The sequence below is a fragment of the Megalobrama amblycephala genome, linkage group LG3, assembly GCF_018812025.1.
Source record: "Megalobrama amblycephala isolate DHTTF-2021 linkage group LG3, ASM1881202v1, whole genome shotgun sequence".
Taxonomy (NCBI): domain Eukaryota; kingdom Metazoa; phylum Chordata; class Actinopteri; order Cypriniformes; family Xenocyprididae; genus Megalobrama; species Megalobrama amblycephala.
In genome coordinates this window covers 56,611,502-56,632,317 of record NC_063046.1, presented here as the reverse complement: position 1 = coordinate 56,632,317, position 20,816 = coordinate 56,611,502, and the positions used below count along the sequence as shown (strand labels likewise).

General features: G+C 35.1%; 1 protein-coding gene across 15 annotated transcripts in view; it reads right to left on the bottom strand.

The window, feature by feature from the left end:
• LOC125265745 (adhesion G protein-coupled receptor L3-like) overlaps positions 1-20,816 on the bottom strand; it is a 391,922-nt gene that overhangs the window by 74,942 nt on the left and 296,164 nt on the right. For 10 of the 15 annotated variants that reach the window (XM_048186153.1, XM_048186154.1, XM_048186155.1 and 7 more), the window contains 2 exons: positions 18,901-18,939; positions 423-606 (listed from right to left, as the gene is read on the bottom strand). In XM_048186153.1, the coding sequence (XP_048042110.1) occupies positions 423-606; positions 18,901-18,939 (223 nt within the window). The remainder of the gene's footprint in view (positions 1-422; positions 607-18,900; positions 18,940-20,816) is intronic. The other 5 variants (XM_048186161.1, XM_048186157.1, XM_048186159.1 and 2 more) reach the window with 1 other exon arrangement.

Genomic DNA, 20,816 nt, shown 5'->3' with positions numbered 1-20,816 from the left:
AGAAATATAAATAAAATAAATCAAGCAAATATTTCCTCTGTAATTTATATGACAAAATGATCAAGCAAATATTTTTCAGTAAATTATGATCTTTAGTTTGAAATACTGAGGTTGACCATTAACATGTTTGGAAGGTTAAAATAAAAACAAAACCAGTTTCAGACCATTCTATGGACCACAAAACATCCTCGTTCCAACATAATAATAATAATAATAAAAGATAAGTCTGTCATGATTATGCATGATTATGGTATTCTAGATGTACCAAATGCTGACGTACTTTCCTGTAGCTCAAACAGTAAAGCATGACATTAGGAATGGCAAGGTCATGTGTTGGATTCCCAGTCAATGCAAACCCTGAATGCACTGTAAGTAGATTGCATAATTGCAGATTGCCAAATGCATAAACGTAAATGACTTACGGATGTTTTCTGTGTTTTCTTGCACAACGTCAGTTTTCAGCAGGTTGTCGGCGAGCACAAAAGCACCCTGCTCTACGGTGTCCAGCAGCATGGTGGCGGCCCGGAGCTGTTCGGCGGTCGAGAGGTCCATCCATGCCGTCCGCGCCTGCGGCTGCAGAAGGTTGTTCACTGTTTCCACCATCGCCTGCAGTAGCAAAACAATGTTAGCAGTCAGATGAAAATTAACATCTAGAATGCTCCTTTGCTGGCTAATCAGCATTATTCAGCTATTCAACATGAGGTCTCTCAGGACCAGATTCGAGTGATTTCTTTAAACACAAACACAATAGGTGCTTCCCAATTCATGTACTTGTGCACTATTCTATGCCGTTTTCTAGTATAAATAGTGTGAGTAGTGTGTTCACAATGAAAATTCTAAAGAGAAATAGTGAACTTTAAGGCCAAATAACTCTGAACTGACAGATGCCGACAGTCACCAGATTACAGTGCATCACTTTAAGACATTCTAAGACCGGACAAACGGTGATTCATCATGTTCAATCGGCGAAAACGAGAGCTGACCAATGCCGACAAGGGGAACACACTGATCTGACAAAACCTGACTAAGTGTCTGTTGCCGTCTGTCGGTGGAGTGGGAATTGGCCTTTAAATATGTACTCAATTAACAGAAAAAAATGAAGTGTAGAATGTTGGACATTTCATGCACTCAACTGTCAAAGCTTTAATTTGTGCCATAGGGGGAGGAGCTTATAAGAATTTGGGGGGTAAATTGGGGGGTATATTGGGGGGGCTATAAGACTTCTGGGGAGGAGCTTTTGATGATCAACATCAACTTTGATGTTGAATGACAAAATAACCTTATAAAATGCATACACCACATAGCGCCTAGTATAAGTTCAAATATTTGCCATCTGACATATGATAATGTTAATGAGGTAAATATAACTTCCTTAACAATAACTGTACTGCAAAAACACAAAAAAAACAAATTTGCTAATGACTGGTCCTGCCATTGGGATGAATGAGAATTTTAACAGATAACTTTCTCCAGGTATTGTGTAGTAAATTTCCTTGGTTTTTGGATTATAAGCACTTCTCATGTAAAAAATCTGCCTAATTCATAACACATGCACATGAATTTGTTCTTAACCTTGTTGTAATGTTAATGAACTGAATTTGGAGTATTCAGAATGAGCAACAACTTGGCTGAGGTTAGTAATTTGCATAAACACACCCAAACATCTCCATATAAGGGCTTCCTGCAAAAACTTTTACACCCAGCAGATTACATATACATATGCGTATCTGCATTTTTATGCAGAGGAACCTCACAGCTTGAGCTATAATACAGCTTTTCTAACCATTTTCCTATATATGTTGACATAGTATAAAGATGAAATATCTATGTATAAAATTTCATCTTAACACGTTTATAACACCACGAGAGTATGTGATTTTGTGTACGTCTGGTTTCAGTAGTTCCTACTTTTTTTCATAAATGTAGAATAAAATTTAGTATGAAATTTATAGATGAATCATTATTCGTATGCCGATTTCACACACAAATCATATTGTGCAAATGCACAATTAGTCTTGAAAATTCAATGATCAAAAGATGCGCACCTTCGTTCCCATGGTACCAAGTCCAAAACACTAGTAATAACATGACAGATGGTACAAAACACACACACAGTCATTTAACACCTGGCTCTGGCTTTCTGCAATGCCGGATATCAAGTTGTTGAAATCAGTAACCAATCCGACACTTCAGCAACTGCTGCCTGTGAGTTTCGCAAGAAGTGGATGCTCTACAGAGAAACGGCTCTACGTTAAAAGCTACAAAATCAGAAGAGAGGACTGTGCTACAGCTGTGGCCGATCATTCAGCCTTTTAATAATGTTTAACCTCCATCATCAAAACCTCATCACTCGGCTCAACACCACTACCGCCAATTAAACATTTAAAATGCTACAGGCGAAAAATGCAACCGGAATGCTAATAAGGCAGAGCCTAAACACGTGCAGCGAATGATATAATAACGGATGGGAAACTTCAGTTTTGCTGAAATCCATTGACGGTGAAGGACAGAAAAGATGAAACAGAAGCTGAGGTCCAGGGAACCAGCAGCTCTCACTCGCATCTTTTACGACAAACTTTCAAGAGATGCTGATTTGCGCTTACTTCAAAGAAGCTCAGTGGCCAAGGCTAAAAGTCGATATCTGTGGAATTTTTCAAGATGCTTCATTTTCAATACGCTCAAGTGAACAGATAAGACAGAGCTCTTTATGGGAGGAGAGGTCCAGTATAATGCGGTGTACCGCACAAGGACCACGTGAACCCTCCGGCTCTCTGGGCTTTTGATCAATGGTGTATGAAAGAGAATATTCTGAAGCAGAGAAGATAAACTTACAGGCAGAGCAGAAGGTGAATCGAGGCTTTTGTACAGGAACTGAGTGTGCATATGGGTGTTTATGTAATCAAGACATCAATGTCACACTCTAGAGAGTCAACACTCACACATAACAGTGCTAATGCTGAAAGAATATGTCGCCCAAACATGCCAATTGTCATTTTCTCACTCCAAACCTGAATCATCTTTCTTCCCTCACACAAAAGATGTTTTAAAGAATGTTTATGCTTAAATTTAATGCATTAATCAATGAACATTTTGTGCTATACTGCAGGTATCAAGTCTTTCAAATTATTAAACATGCTTTGTTGCAATAGGTGGCAAAAGTAAGAACAAATTAGTGTTGTCACAATACCAAAATTTCAGTAGTTGTTACCAATTCAAGCCCACCTCCTGTAACTATTTCAGTATTTTATAAACTTTTGTCAACACCAGGAACATTGGTGTTTGGTGCCATTAATGTACTGGTGGTCACATTACGCTCTTCAATCTTTTGTGTTGCTTTGCTTGGAAGAAATAAAGTTGTGCGTCGCGAGGGAATTTTATTTATTAGTATCATTTATGTACACTCTAAAAAAAATGCTGGGTTAAAACCCAGCGAATGGGGTGTTTTAACCCAGCGGTTGGGTTAAATGTTTGCCCAACCTTCTGGGTAGTTTTATTTAACTCAACTGTTGTTTAAAAATGACTATATTACTTGCTTAAAATGAACACAAAGTATGTAGGAAATTAACATCCATTAATATATTTACTAAATGAACATTTATTAATAAGTTTAATGAATAATGATAAAACAACAAACATTTATTAAATTGATTATTATTATTATTAATAACCTTTTGATTATAATTGTTGCCTCTAGTAATCGTGTGTCTGATTTTTAACTTTGGGTTCATTTTAAGCCAGCCATATAGTAATTTTTAAACAATAGTTGGGTTAAATAAAACCCAAACATTTAACCCAACCGCTGGGTTTTTCCATTTTCAATGTGTTTTTTAGAGTGTATGGTCAGTATTATTTATGTACTATTATTTTATTAATATTTTTTTATATTAGAGATTTATTTTTATAATTTAAGTTTTCATTTTAATTTTAGTTAAATTTTTTTTAGTAATTTTATGTGCTTTTATCATAACAAAATGATTATCAGCTATTAACTTTCAAGCAGCACTATATATATATATATATATATATATATATATATATATATATATATTATTTTATTATATATATATATATATATATATATATATATATATATATATAATTTTACACAGGTATTTTTATCACAGGTAAAATTTTACTTATCGCATTACTATCAATACCATATGCGTACCGTAGTTTATACAGGACTGCCGGGAATTTATAAAAACAACGAGTTTGTGAACCCTTGATTCTTAATACTGTGTGTGGTTACCTGGATGAACCACGACTATTTTTTATTTATTTATTTTTTTTGTGATGGTTTTTTTGTGATGTCCCGAGCAGTTATACTGACCAATATTCTTCAGAAAAATCCTCCAGGTCCTGAAAATTCCTTTCCAGCAGTGTCTGTATGATTTTGAGTTCCATCTTCTCAACTGAGGGACTCAAACACAACTATTAAAAGAAGGAAACACTCCAGAAGGAAACACGATGCATTAGGAGCCGGGGGGTGAACACTTTTTGAACAGGATAAAGATGTCCAAATTTTTCTTGTTTTGTTTAAATATCTTTTCTTTTCTTTTTTTTCTTTCATTTAGTACTGCCCTCCAAAAGCAACAGAAGACACTTTAATGTTTGCCAGAAGACAAATTAATACAATATTCCTTGATCTTCAAATTCAAAAGGTTTTCACCCCCCTACTCTTAATGCATCGTGTTTCCTTCTGGAGCATCAGTGAATGTTTGAACCTTTTTTAATAGTTGTGTTTGAGTCCCTCAATTGTCCTCAGTGTGAAAAGATGGATCTCAAAATCATACAGTCACTGCTGGAAATGGTTCAAATATGCAAAAAATGCTGGGAAACTGAAGAATTTTTTGGACCTGGATGATTTTTTTGAAGAATATTGGGCAGTTTAACTGCTCAGGACAAACAAGGGATTCATGAACAACCATCACAAAACAAAGAACAGTCGTGGATCATCCAGGTAAACACACACAGTATTGAGAATCAAGGGTTCATAAACTTTTGAATGGGGTCATATTTATAAATTCAGCTTTTTTTGTGTGTGTGTTGTGGACTGTATGTAAACATCTTTTATGTAAAATATCTTATTCAGGACAGTAATAAATAAAAAAATGACATGCATTTTGTATGATCCCTCTTATTTTGTTAAAATCATTCACATTTTCACAGATTCTGCAAGTGCTTCACAAACTTTTAAGCAGCACTGTATATATATATTACTATAACTATTTAGTTTTTTTTTTCAGTTTTAAATTGTATAATTTTTTTTTTCAGTTAGTAATTTAACTTGAACTAAAACGAAAATTAGAAAATGTAATAATATATATTTTTTTTATCGAATTAATCTGATAAATAATCCTCAGATTAATCGATTATCGAAATAATCATTAGTTTCAGCCCTACAAAAAAAAAAAAAAAAAAGTTTTAATAGTTCTAGTCAACACTAATGACTTTGCAGCAGAAATAAAATTTGAACGATTTTTGGGGAAAAAATAGCCAATGGTTAATTTGCGAGCATGTTTTCTATCCTGAAGACACACAATTAAACAAGAATGTTCACGATTTTTTTTATGACAAAAGTCACAGCTTTATTGAGTAAAAGACGACAGAACGCTCATTTCTGATCAAACTAATCCTGCAGACTCACATGTTTCGGTGGCACGGAGAAGCTTGAGCCGTAGACGGATCTTTGCCATTACCGCACTAATCTACTGTTGCTCTCCGGGTATAAAGTCAAAAATGTCCTGTCAATGCACCAGTGCTGATCTCTGTAATCCGTCACAGCGCTGAACCGACTCAGACTATGAGTTTGGGCCGAACTGAACCGCTCTATCTCATGGCTTACACAGGTTCGACCAGCCAATGTGAGCAGCTTACCACCTGACCCCAGATCATCCACAAACCCCACCGAGAACACAAGCAGATTACTCACTGATCCCAGGTCAGGCTGTCTGAGATCAGGGGGAGCGTAATCGGGCCAAGACACAAAACGGCAAACGCTCTCTAATTCCAATTTATGAATCATCATGAATCACATTGTGCGCAACACAATAAATATTCATACAGCAAACATTTGGTTCTGATTGCAGGCTCACAATTAATTTAAATGTCTCAATTTCGAATGTTCTATGCTAATGAGATGCATACATACGGACTGAGAGGAGTGAGAGAGATACATTTGTAATGCAGATGAGCCGTTTAAAGGATTCATGGAGGTAAATGCATTAGCAGAACATTAGAAACAACTGTAAAACTGAGAACTTGATCCAACACAACACAAGAGATGATCTGAATAAGAAATGTGTTTTCTATGAGCTGCCAAACATAATAAAATAAAAAAGCTGATTAACATAGATAAAACAAACACTATATACATTTTTTGTTTCACAATGACATTGTCACTTTACAGTAACTATAGTATGTTTTTCACATACTGTAGCAGCTACTGAGAATTTGAATGGTAAAAATGTGCTTAAGTGCCATGAAAATAATGTGACAATATAAGAAATCGTAATGGTCCTAAAAATAAGCTCAATATAAGATCTTATTTTGTTCATTTTTACATTTCTTGACAGTTTTCTTGACAGGTTCACCCTTACATTTACAGCCGCACACGTGTTTCTGACGTCAGACATACTCTCACAACAACAGAGCAGAAGAAACCCTGTGAACGGCAATAACTCCTGAAGTGTGTGTGAGTGTTTGTCTGCTTGTGCTAGTCTGGTGGTCCTTCTCATACATACAAATGACTTTGAGACTGCATTATAACTGCGTTGCGTGCACATGCGTGTGACTGATCACTCTGATAGTTATTAAAGAAAAAAAAAAAAAAAACTCATACTGTGTTTTTAATACAAATTCTAATTTTAAATCACATATTGCATGCTGCTTTTCATGTGCATATAGATACCAGCCAGACTCATATTGCACTTATAAAAGACGTACTGAGGTAAATGTGTGTGTGTGTGTGTGTGTGTGGCCAATCTCTTTTACTTTAAAATTCATATAGTGTTTTTTAATACTCTTTTTTATGCAGCTTTGATGTTGTGCATATAGATACTAGACAGACCCATAATGCCCATTTTAAAGGCCTTAGGAAATAAACTCCTTTAGTTTCTGCAGTGTGTGTCTATGCATTTGCAAATGATCCTGGCAGACAGACAAGTCTGATCTTAGCAGCCTATAAAGCAGTGTGTCTGTCTCTCATACAGCATCACATTGGGCTCAAGTAAGGTCACGTTCATCTTTAAAACATCACATGCTGTTAAACACTGATTCTCCATTAAAGTCCATTAAATGGCAACCGTGTGCCAAACCACAGCAGCAGGTTAAGTTGGAATTTCCAATACAGTGCAAAAAGTTTTTCTTGCAATACAGTTTTTTTTCGTAGTGTTTTTCCAGCACAAATACCTAAACATTATTAAATCAAGATACATTTACTTGAGAAGCAAAATTACTCAAGTTAAAAAAAAAAAAATGCTTAAATATAAAAATAAGCTTAATTAAGTTAAGATACTTTTTCTGACCTCATTGGCAGATATTTTTCATGTTTTAACTTCAGCATAAATTTGCTTAATTGTGTGAATTTTGTAAATAAATAATTTATCCGTGCACATATTTTTTTTCATATGCCCTTGTAATCTTTAATCAAAACATTAATCACCCCTCTTCCTTCAAATCTGTTCTCTTCAAGACATATGTCTCAGCAGGACTAAATACCATCCACATCTGATAGCAAACTCCATTTAGCTAACAATGCCCAACTTTCTATGATCCAATCAATACTTGAGAACAAAATCAATTCCCGCCCTATGTTTTTTCTCATTCCTGAAGCCGTTTCACTCAAAATAGAGGAAAAAAAGTCCATCGCAACTTCCATTTCATGCCGAATTTAACACCTAACAGCAACCCACTGTCAAAGTAGATGATTTATGCAAATGGCTACAATGAACTCTTTCCTTCACACTATTGTGACACTCACACTAAACTCTAGATGGCACAGGCAAAATGGGTCCTTAACTCAATTTGCTCGCAATCGCATCATTCTCTATAGGGCACAGGTAATTTCCCGCAGCATCAGTAGCCAATGAGCTCGCTGCTCAACCTTCAAATACTTGGTTAGTATGTGCTGTAGGAATTGCAGTGTGCTTTCAGAAACCCTCCACCTTCCCCAGCTCCACCTGTATAGATCTGCTACAGGTAATTCGTGTATGCTATATTGCACGGCAGTAGCATGTCTAACTTTCTCACAGCAGCATGTTGTGTACATATTGGCAGTAGCAACTCCTGTACAGCAGCAGCAGCGTAGCAGATTTATTCTGCCAAGACCAACGATATCAACGTTGTCATATCCATTACCATGCCAAACACTCCAACAGTTCATATGCATATATGACCTGAATCACCCATGTGAATAGATACTTACATTTATTGAATATTTTGATGCTGCTTTAATTAATTTCATAATGATGTGAGATTTCATCATGTTGTGCATGTGCAGTTGGTCAGATGTCTCTTCATGAGATCTGAAAAAAAAATTCTGACCAATGCAACAGAGGTGGCCAACAGACTGGTCAGGCTTCAGTCCATCAATGTCAAGCTTACATGAGTGCCTGCAGACACTTCACATGTTCACACGATGGTTAACTCCCTCTCTGATCTCAGAGCACTGACGGTTACGCATCTGAAATATCAGAGCTGTGTTATGATGTATTTTTGATGATGTTTTTTTCAGCACAGTCTAACACAGGCATTTACTCTTTCCCGCAAGATAAGGAAAGACTTTATTAACGGCAGCAGAGCAGGAGACCAATCGCTTTGACACAGTTAAGGCCAGTTTCTTTATATAGCACACATACACAATGGCAATTCAAAGTGTTTTACTGGCAAATTACAAAGAGAAAGAAAAAATGTCATGAAGAATTCATGAAGATATGCTCACACAAAAATGCCTATGACAACGTTTCTTAAATGGATCAAAACAGACATTCTGAAGAATCTGTATGCAGCTCTTTTTTTGTTTCCATAAAATGACTACTCATAGTGACCTATATTTATGTATGTCAATATCCAACATTTTTACTATCATTGAGATACACTTACAGTTTTTATTAATATTTTGAATTAGTTTTTATTTTAATATTTTCTGGTTTCATTTTAATTTCAGTCAAATTTTTAATCATTTTTGTTGTGTGTTTTTGACATTTTTATCAGTTTTTTTAAAAATATGTTTAAATATATATATATATTTTTTTTTTCAGTAACAAAATATACAATTATATTTTACAATACTTGAGCACATAATAATTCAAATTTAACTACTGTGACCAAATCATCTTGAAATTAAAGTCAAATGTCAAAACCTAGTCAAATGTCAAATTGCCAGAAAACTTTAAATTAGGGCTGTCAAGCGATTCATTTTTTAAAATCTAATTAATACATGATGTGCCGATGAATTAATCTAATTAATCACAAATTAATTGAACTTCAAATTTAGCTGAGAAATTACCCCCAAAAGATAATTTAAAATCATTTTTGTGATAAATGAGATAAGCATCAAATAGACATTACAAAAAGTACCTTTAGAAAGAAATGTTTTATTTGATTCAACAGAATTTATTACACAATGGCCATGTTTTTTTCAGAAGCTGCATCTGAATTGTATGGATGCTTGTTTCTGCCACTAAATAAAAAAAATAAAAAAGGCAATTGCGACTTTTTATCTCACAATTCTGATTTTTTTTTTTTCTCGCAATTGCTAGTTCCCTTTCAGTCGTTCACGTTCGGCGTACGTCTCCGTTCCCTCTTTCAGGGAACAAGGGTTACATACGTAACCGAGATGTTTTTATTTCACAATTTCTATGTTTTTTTTTTTTTTTTTTTTTTTCAGAATTGCAAGATATAAACTTGCAATTCTCACTTTTTTCTCAGAATTGTAAATTTATATCTTACAATTATGACTTTATAACATGCAATTGCGAGTTATAAAGTAAGAATTTTTAAATATAAACTCACAATTCTGAGAAAAAAAACTATTTTTTCTTGTACAATTTGGATATTATAATACGCAATTGTGAGTTTATATTTCATAGTTCTGACTTTATATCACGCAATTCTGACTTTATAACTCACAATTGAGAGTTTATATTGTGCAACTCATAATTCTGAGATATAAACTTGAAATTGTAAGAAAAAAGTCAGATGTGTGAGATAAGTCGCAATTACCCTTTTTATTTTTCATTTCATGGCAGAAACAAACTTCCACTGAATTGGTGTTTCCACAAATGAAAGAAAGTTTTCATACAGGTTTGAAATGACATCAGTGTGAGTAAATGTAAATAAAGAAATTCAGGAATGAAGTAAATGGCTCTGTTTATGAATGGGCCATTGAATCATTCACCCGATTGATTTGCTCAAAACGCGGATTCATTCAGAAACAAAGCACTGCTGTGTGCTGCTCAGATATATTACTTATAACTATCATCTGATATAAATACGAACCAAAAACTTATACAGGGGTATTTTTTGCCCTGATATCTTGAATTTTAGGGGCGTGAACCAAACGGTTCAGCGGAAATCCCCACCCTGCAACTAGGGATGGGCATTTCAAGCAAAAATAATATTCGAAAATCGCTGGGAATTATTCGATTATTATTCGAAAATCGCATCCCTCCCCTGCACGCACGCACACACAAACAGAGAGAGGGAGAGAGACCATTCACGCTTTCTATCTGTATGATATTGATAAACTGTTTAATTCATTGGAGAATATGCTGTCTTAACTCAAGCCATATAATGATTGTAATGTGCTAAAACATATTAATATGTTCTTTAATATAAGTGAAAGTAAAATCCGCACGGCCATTCATAACAGTGCGAAGCAGAGCGAGTGCTTTCAATTAATTCCTACGTTGAGCTTCCACATGAATAAACTGAAAACGCTCGCTCTTCGCCAGTGGACTATCAGTGTCGCTCGCTCGCGGCGTTCGCCTCGCTTTTGTCCAGTCCGGCACCTTATAGTGGACACGCACCATGAATGACCGAGGGAATTTTACTTTCACTTTCAAATTATCGCCAATTCGGGAGCGGTGACAAGTGATGATACCGATGTTGTTCCTGAACACCGGCAACACCGACTATCGCAGCAAGCCTACCTCAAGCCATATTGATTTTAGGCTGCCTAAACGCGTTATATCATTGTGAACAGCTTGAATGACGGCACGTGTGTCGTGTGAACATTGATTTTGACGTCTCTGTTATATGCCACGCTTGTCTATGTTCTGCTGTTGTCTAAGAGTTGATTGACAGCTTTTTAGGTGCGTTATTGGCAGCGCGCGCGCCACCCTCTGGTTACATGAACGTGTCACCATTGAAAACATGAGGATTTTTTTAAGATGACAATCGCACAACCTATTCGATATTCTATAATTAAATCAACTAATCGAATATTCGAAAATCGTGACACATCCCTACCTGCAACCAATTTCATTTGCTGAGGTTACAGTGACGGGTAGGTTTAGGGATCAGGGTTAGGTGTAGGCTATCGTTATTGTGATTGACATGGCCAATGAAATGTTTAGAATCGGCTCCAGGGCAGGATTTCCGCTGAACTGTTTTGGGGGGAAAAAAATCACGCAATTGTAGGGGCATTCTAACTGCATTCCATAGGCTCCATCATGCAGCGAGTTGTTGCCCTGCTTCAGGTTTGTCACCAATCAACTGTATGAAATGTAAGATAACCTACATAGGTCTGGGGAGGGTGGGTGTGCTAAATTATTTAAATTATTTTAACATGTTATTTTTCTATAATTAATTAAATTAAAGTGTTAAATCAACAGCTCTACTTTATACTTCATACTTCATATGAAATTATTTTATATTGTGTATTAAGTTGCTTCTGCATCCTTTTGAAGAATTGGCCTCCATATAATTGCTTGGGGAAAAGCTGCAAGAACATTATTCGATATTTCAGAGAAAACATATGGGTTTAGAACAACATCATTTCTACATGATGAAAATAGTCGCTATGTACATATAAAAGTTTAAGCAGACGGTTTTATCTGAAGCATAAGCAATTTATCACAAGGCCAACGATATTCGCAGTATACAATGCCACATTTATTAGAAAGCTAAATAGTGGTGAAAAAAAAAACACGGAGAAATTTGTTTAGAACCAGATTTATATATATCTATATCTATATATATATCTATATATATCCATAGTAATATTATTACTGTGAATATATATCCATATTCACAGTAATAATATTAATATTAACATTTTGAAATTGAAAAAGAAGGCTGCTGTTTGTGAACATATAGACTGAGAAATATATAGAATAACTTTAATATATTTTTCATCTTGACAGGCCACAGTGTTTACGAGACCTTTCCAAACGTATAAACATCCCTTTCAGTCAGAACAACATCTGATGCAGCTCAGTTTGTTGTGGGTCGTTTATTGATTGTGAAAGGGCATCAATAGTTTAAACAGCAAACCCATTTCCCCTCAGAAAAACACACTCTGTACCCGTAATGTACACGGAGCTCAGTGAAGGGCTTTGGTTTCTGAACACAGCTCAAGAAATCTATTCTTAACTTCGGATCAGGTCGGTTATTGATCCATCACTGTTATTAATAAGTCAAACACTGTGCTGCCGCACGAAACAAATATAATAAAGAAAAAAGTAAATCTCTGCACTTCTCAGCTCTCAGTGGAAATACACTGGTCTTCTTGTCAAGAATGACTGTACTCTCTCTTCTACTGAGCAGTGAAAGCAAATCCATTGATTTGTACTCATTAAATTCTTATCAAAAATCATGAGGAGTTCACACTCGTGATGTTTTCATACTTGATTTGTGTGCAAGTGTGTTTACATAGAGGCCAATGTGAATAAACCTTGATTTAAATTCAAAGAGACAAGTCTATGCATGACCTGTCGGTTTATTCTTCACTAAAACGAGGCGATCTAAACATTATGGAGCGCTCACTCTCGTGTAATGTTTCATTTATACTGGAAGCCGAAGGGCGCTCTCTCTTAGAAGGTCCAAAACGGTTTTGTAGAAGTAATTCAGCTATTTGCAGTAGCAGCAGCTGAATAGAATGCAGAAACAAATGTGAAGACAATAAACACACGAAGGTGACAATATATGGATTATGTGTGTTTTTCAAGCCATCTCAAGGTATTTATTGACAATCAAGTATATGAATAATGCAGTGCTAGTTGACAACCTTTTTAAAGTTTTTAAAAGAAGTCTCTTATGCTCGCCAAGGCTGTATTTATTTAATAAAACAAAATAAAGCAAAAACAGTAATATTGCAAAATATTATTACAAATTAAAATGGCTGTTTTCTATGTGAATATACTTTAAAATTTATTTATTCCTGTGATTTAAAGCTGAGTTTTCAGCATGATTAGTGTCACATGATCCTTCATTAATCATTCTAATAGATTTATTTTTTTTATGAATTCTTTGATGAATGGAAAGTTCAGTGAACATTTATTTGCATTTACTGTCGCTGCCACTTTTGATAAATTTAATGCATCCTTCTCCTCAATGGCCGGTGGAAAATAATCGGGATAGGACTCGGGCAGAAATCATGTTCATGGATGTGATTATTAACATTACCGTAGTATGAAGCAGAGCAGGACCGAGTGTTGTGGGAGCTGAACGAGGCCACTGGAGCGATTGCGCAACACACGCCTCACGAGCAGCGGAACTTTTATTATGCCACAGTCGACGGCGCTGCTTCCGCTTTTCCGGTCATGAGTATGAGGTAATGTACGCATCTCTGTTTATCATATTAGATATATTTCAGTGTGTTGAAAATGATGTTCTAACATTACTCTGTGCATTCGCTCGGCGGTTGCTGTGAGATAGATCGATTTAAGAATATCATATTAAATGCTGGATGGCTTGTGTTGATAAATGGCATGCAATTAATTTTAAAATGTATTGTATGATGGAGAAAATTCTGTATTACTGTTACTAAAAATAAAGCTGCATCTGATTATGCTATGTTAGCTACTTCACAAAATAGTGTTTTTCTCTGAGGCATTGTAAAGAAAAAAAATCAAGAAAATTTGATTTAAACAATAAGACTAAACGTGTTGAGCTATATAACAACAATTAGTTTTCTGTATATAGATATATCAAAACAATATTTCCCTTGTCTATTAGAACGTGTAATATATTAAAACATCTTTGGTGTTTCCATGGTTTCTACAAAATAAAACCCGAAACCGAGGCTACTCCTCACACGTCCCGGAGCCTTGGTTAAAATTGCAATTTTCTCACGATTTACAAATAGTTGTAAACATATGGGAAATTGTAAGTACTTAAGTGAACAAAATATATAACACTGGCCTAATGGTTTTTGGATATTTTACTGCTAAATTCTTATATATTACACCTTTAAATAAATCCAGCATTGGTGAGCAGAAGAGATATATTTCAATTGTGCAATTACAATTGTAATGTTTCTAAACTTTTGATAGGTACTGTATTTTCTGCCTTATTCTGTGATCTTTTTTATTATTATTACTATTTTTACATTGTATAAAATCCATGAGGATTTAATGCACAAGTGTTTGTTGTACATAAACCAATTATAAAATTGTCATAAAATATAGGGGAAAAGTATTAGAAATTGGTTATTGTTCAGCAGTGTGTTTGATTTCTTATTAAAAGCAAACTGATTTCCAATTCAAAGCAAGAGATGAGATTAATATATATATATATAGATAGATATCCAATATATATATATATATATATATATATATATATATATATATATATATATATATATATATATATATATATATATATATATATATATATATATATATATATATATATTGGATATCTATAAATATATATTGGCTTATATAAATATATATTGGAAATCACAACAATGGCTCAGGAATACTTCCAGAAAACATTGTCGGTGAACACAATCCACTGTGCCATTCGCCGTTGCCGGCTAAAACTCTATAGATCAAAAAAGAAGCCATATCTAAACATGATCCAGAAGCGCAGGCGTTTTCTCTGGGCCAAGGCTCATTTAAAATGGACTGTGGCAAAGTGGAAAACTGTTCTGTGGTCAGACGAATCAAAATTTGAAGTTCTTTTTGGAAACTGGGACGCCATGTCATCCGGACTAAAGAGGACAAGGACAACCCAAGTTGTTATCAGCGCTCAGTTCAGAAGCCTGCATCTCTGATGGTATGGGGTTGCATGAGTGTGTGTGGCATGGGCAGCTTACACATCTGGAAAGGCACCATCAATGCTGAAAGGTATATCCAAGTTCTAGAACAACATATGCTCCCATCCAGACGTCGTCTCTTTCAGGGAAGACCTTGCATTTTCCAACATGACAATGCCAGACCACATACTGCATCAATTACAACATCATGGCTGCGTAGAAGAAGGATCCGGTTACTGAAATGGCCAGCCTGCAGTCCAGATCTTTCACCCATAGAAAACATTTGGTGCATCATAAAGAGGAAGATGCGACCAAGAAGACCTAAGACAGTTGAGCAACTAGAAGCCTGTATTAGACAAGAATGGGACAACATTCCTATTCCTAAATTTGAACAACTTGTCTCCTCAGTCCCCAGACGTTTGCAGACTGTTATAAAAAGAAGAGGGGATGCCACACAGTGGTAAACATGGCCTTGTCCCAACTTTTTTGAGATGTGTTGATGCCATGAAATTTAAAATCAACTTATTTTACCCTTAAAATGATACATTTTCTCAGTTTAAACATTTGATATGTCATCTATGTTGTATTCTGAATAAAATATTGAAATTTGAAACTTCCACATCATTGCATTCTGTTTTTGTTCACAATTTGTACAGTGTCCCAACTTTTTTTGGAATCGGGTTTGTATATATATATATATATATATATATATATATATATATATATATATATATATATATATATATATATATATATATATATATATATATATATATATATATATGTATATATATATATGTATAAATTAGACATCAGATAAAAACTGGTACACCCAACATGTCTCTCCCCCTCACTTCTGAAATGATGGCTACGCTCCTGTGAACAATATATGTACAACTAATGTAGATGTGGCTTTTTGTCACTTTTTTGCTTTTTTACTTTACAAAACAAACTGAATCAAGTGAAAACAAGTTCAAACTAAATCCTACACATTGAGTAGATCTTGAAATAATCCTCATAAAGTGCCATAGCATACTGATTTTGCTATAATTTGTATATTTCCAGGTCACGCTTGCACACACTGCCAAATGAGATTGGTGAGGTCTTACTTGTACATTATTGGCTGGAAAATGCTTGAAAATAACTATATTTTCCCAGTTATCAGTGAATTATATTTGGGACACCTCTAACTTTTACACCACCGTTTCCACAAGTTACACTTAACTGGTTTCACAGTCCACCAAACAGATCTGGATTCAAAATTCAAGCTCTAATGTGAAAGCAGCATTGCTAAGTCATAAACAAGGAGTTACCTGCATCTTCAGTAGCATCATGATCTCTAACATCTGAACTAATGCATAAAAATGCATTGCCTGCACTCGCCTCACATGTCACATTCAAGGCAGACTTCATCAATGTCATATGTTGAAGGCAGAAACCGTGACCTCTGATGGGTCAAGATAGCTGCTCAAAAAATGTCAAGTGCATGCTGAGAAAGTTGACAATCACATGACCTGATGGGGGTGTCAGCAGCAGCAGAGCCCAAGTAAAAAGCTGCAGGCAACTGTTGATCTGAGACCAGCTGTGCTTTCCGAAACCTTAATTTCCGTACAATATTTTCTATTGTAATATATTTTTAAATGTAATTTATTCTTGTGTTGCAAAGATGAACTTTCAGCATCGTTACTCCAGTCTTAGGTGTCACATGATCCTTCAGAAATCATTCTAATATGCTGATTTGCTGCTCAAGAAACATTTCTGATTAATATCAATGTTAAAAACAGTTAATTCTAACCTATAGCTTAAAAATGTGACCTAGAGCTGAAACTAGTTTGCTTTAAAGTCAGCAAGCACAGCTGCTCTCGTTCATGCAAAAAACACAAAACTATGGGCAATAATGAGGCAGTGAACGAAAGTTGATCTTACTCCAGCATTTAGATTAGTACAGTAGCTGACTGATAATTTTAAAGGGTTAGTTCACCCAAAAATGAAAATTCTGTCATTAATTGCTCACCCTCATGTTGTTCCACAATTGTGAGACCTTCATTCTTCTTCGGAACACAAATTAAGATATTTTTGATGAAATTCGAGAGGTATGACTCCTCCATAGACAGCAATTTAACCACCACTTTCAAGGTCCAGAAAGGTACTAAAGACATTGTTAAAATAGTCCACATCCCTGCAGTGCTTCAACCTTAATTTTACAAAGCGTCAGCGATTCCAGGTTCTACGTCCGAACACCGGCTCAGTATTGGCCAACGCTGTTCACGTGAGCAGCACAACACATGCGTGTGATGCTGACGCAGGAGCCGGCCAATAATGAGTTGGCGTTCTGACGTAGAACATGGAAGCGCTGAACGTAAACATCATAAGAGAATGACATTCTTGTTACTTCATAAAATTAAGGTTGAACCACTACAGTCACGTGGACTATTTTTACAATGCTTTTAGTACCTTTCTGGACCTTGAAAGTGGTGGTTAAATTGCTGTCTATAGAGGGGCTCTCGGATTTAATCAAAAATACCTTAATTTGTGTTCTGAAGATGAACGAAGGTCTTACGGGTGTGGAACGACATGAGGGTGAGTAATTAATGACAGAATTTTCATTCTTGGGTGAACTAACCCTTTTTCCATTTGGTTTGTTTCGTGGATATGCTGCTCTTGTGAAAAAGAAATACTGAATGCGCACTTGAATGCGTCCTTCAATTATTAAAGGAACAATTTTAAAAACTGTACTTGCAAATAAGGCCACTTAAGTGTACTTAAAGAGAGCACACTTTCGTGACTATGTTTCCAAATACTTAAGAGCACTTTAAAAAAGTGCACTTAGTAATAATGTCAAAATAAAAGGTTTACTTTAAAGTACATTTTAAATCATTATGTTTTAATAAACTTTTTTGGTGCTTTAAAGAAGTGCACTTGTTTTGATGTGATGACTAACATACTAAAGCACATATAAAGTACTTGATTATAATTTTAAACTATAAAGTGTTTTTCAATATAGGCCTAATTTAAAGTTAATATATTTTAAATGCACTAAACTATAACTTCATCATCACAAATGTGTACTTAAAATATATATTTAAATACATGACATACAAGTTTCAATATAAATTAAATTAAAATATATTTTAGGTTACCATAAATGCTGTATATACTGCAGACACTAATCATATTTCAAAGGCAATATAAGTAATTATAAATATACATAATATAGATGTAACTTAAGTCCTACTTAAATGAGTCATAGAAGTACTCTAAATGTCAACTAACTGCATTTAATATACATTTAAACTATAATACATTTTAATAAAAATGCAATTATCATGCCATTAAGTGTCAGGGTGTTAAGTATATTCGTTTAAAGTATACTATTTCCATAATAATTAAAAGTATGCTAAAGTGTACTTCTTTTTTCACATGCCGTCACTGTGACCAGGCCTGATTGTAGGTGCCGTTCACTCATGGAAGTGTTTAAGAGCATGTGGATTATTATGGGTAATTTGCAAATGTGAAGGTTAAAATTGGTCAAGGCCTCATTTGACAACAACATGACCTTAGAAAAACACGAGGATCATGGCTTAAGTGCAAATGAAGATGAATGCATGAGTTCAAACACACACACATACACAGTGGGATGGAAGCCGTGGCAGATGTGAGGATGAAAGTGGTATAAATATAAAGAGGAAAAATACCTGGACAAAATATCGACATGAACGCTCCCTTTTCTGCAGCTGAAAACCCAAAGAAAACGGATTGCTTTAGTATCAGTCAGAAAATTTGACACTCTCATGGTCTTTCACACCAAGCACAATGAAGCATCTATTCAAGCAAATAATCGTGAGGCTGAACAAAAGCAAAATCGGTACCATAGTTGATGCAAGAATAATGCACCTCTCAGTCCATGAACCGCATATGTATCATTTAATGTGTATTTAATTATTGCACAGAGTTTAAGAAATACAGAATCTGTGTTGATGTGCAAGTGAAATCTACAAAGCGGATGTTCGTCATCGTTGTGAATGGCTCCACAGGAATCTATAGTTTCTATTCTGTTTTATTCAAAGTGTCATATGTGTTTGGTGTGAAAGAGGCTTTGGAAGCACATCAGTTACACAAATCACATCCTACTGAACCCAGAGGAAAAGATTAATCCACTTTTGCTTGTATGAGACAGATCAAAAACTTCAAAATGTCAGAAATGGCCTGCTCAAAAGAGTGTCGTACACTGTACAAGAAAAGCTGAAAAGAAATGGAAATTGTATAACAGGACATTATCCATTAAATTTAACCTGAAAACACAGCAAAATGCAAAGAGAAATTCAAAACATTGTGAAAAATCAATATGGAAAATTCCTTATTAAAGGGTTAGTTCACCCAAAAATGAAAATTCTGTCATTTATTACCTACCCTCATGCCGTTCCACACCCGTAAGACCTTCATTCATCTTCAGAACACAAATTAAGAGATTTTAGTTGGCTCCGTGAGGCCTTCATAGGGAGCAATGACATTTCCTCTCTCAAGATCCATAAAGGTAATAAAAACATATTTAAATCAGTTCATGTGAGTACAGTGGTTCAATATTAATATTATAAAGCGACTAGAATATTTTTGGAGCGCCAAAAAAAAACAAAACAAAAAACAACGAGTTATTTAGATTTCAAAACACTGCTTCAGGAAGCATCGGAGCACAAATGAATCAGTGTATCGAATCTGCTGTTCAGAACACCAAAGTCACATGATTTCAGCCGTTGGCAGTTTGACACACGATCTGAATCATGATTCGATACACTGATTCATTTATGCTCCGAATCTTCCTAAAGCAGTGTTTTGATATCGGCCATCACTAAATAAGTCGTTATTTTGTTTTCTCGTCGCTTTATAATATTAATATTGAGCCGCTGTACTCACATGAACTGATTTAAATATGTTTTTAGTACCTTTATGGATCTTGAGAGAGGAAGTGTCATTGCTCCCTATGGAGGCCTCACGGAGCCATCGGATTTAAAATAACTAAAATATCTTAATTTGTGTTCCGAAGATTAACGAAGGTTTTACGGGTGTGGGACGGCATGAGACTAAGTAATAAATGACAGAATTTTCATTTTTGGGTGAACTAACCCTTTAACACAGTACATTGAACCCTGTTTTTATGGACTTTTGAGAGTGTTGAGGAATTTCTGAGCTGGTTACTGCTGGTTTGTTGGGTGAATTTAACCAGGCTGTTTACCAGCAAAACTTAAAGGGATAGTTCACCCAAAAATGAAAATTCTGTCATCATTTACTCACCCTCAAGTTGTTTCAACCCATATGAATTTCTTTCTTCTGATGAACACAAAAGATATTTTGAAGAATATGTGTAACCAAACAGTTGATGAGCCCCAGTGAATTCCATAGTAAGGGAAAAAAAAAAAATGGGGCCCATCAACTGTTTTGTTTCCGACGTTCATAGAGGTTTGTAACAACTTGAGGGGGAGAAATTAATGACAGAATTTTCTTTTTTTGGGTGAACTATGCTTTTGACAAGTACAAAACTCAACAACTCTCTGAAGAAGATAGATGACCATGGTAATTTGCTGGTTAAAGTCAACACCAAATGGCATTTGTGACA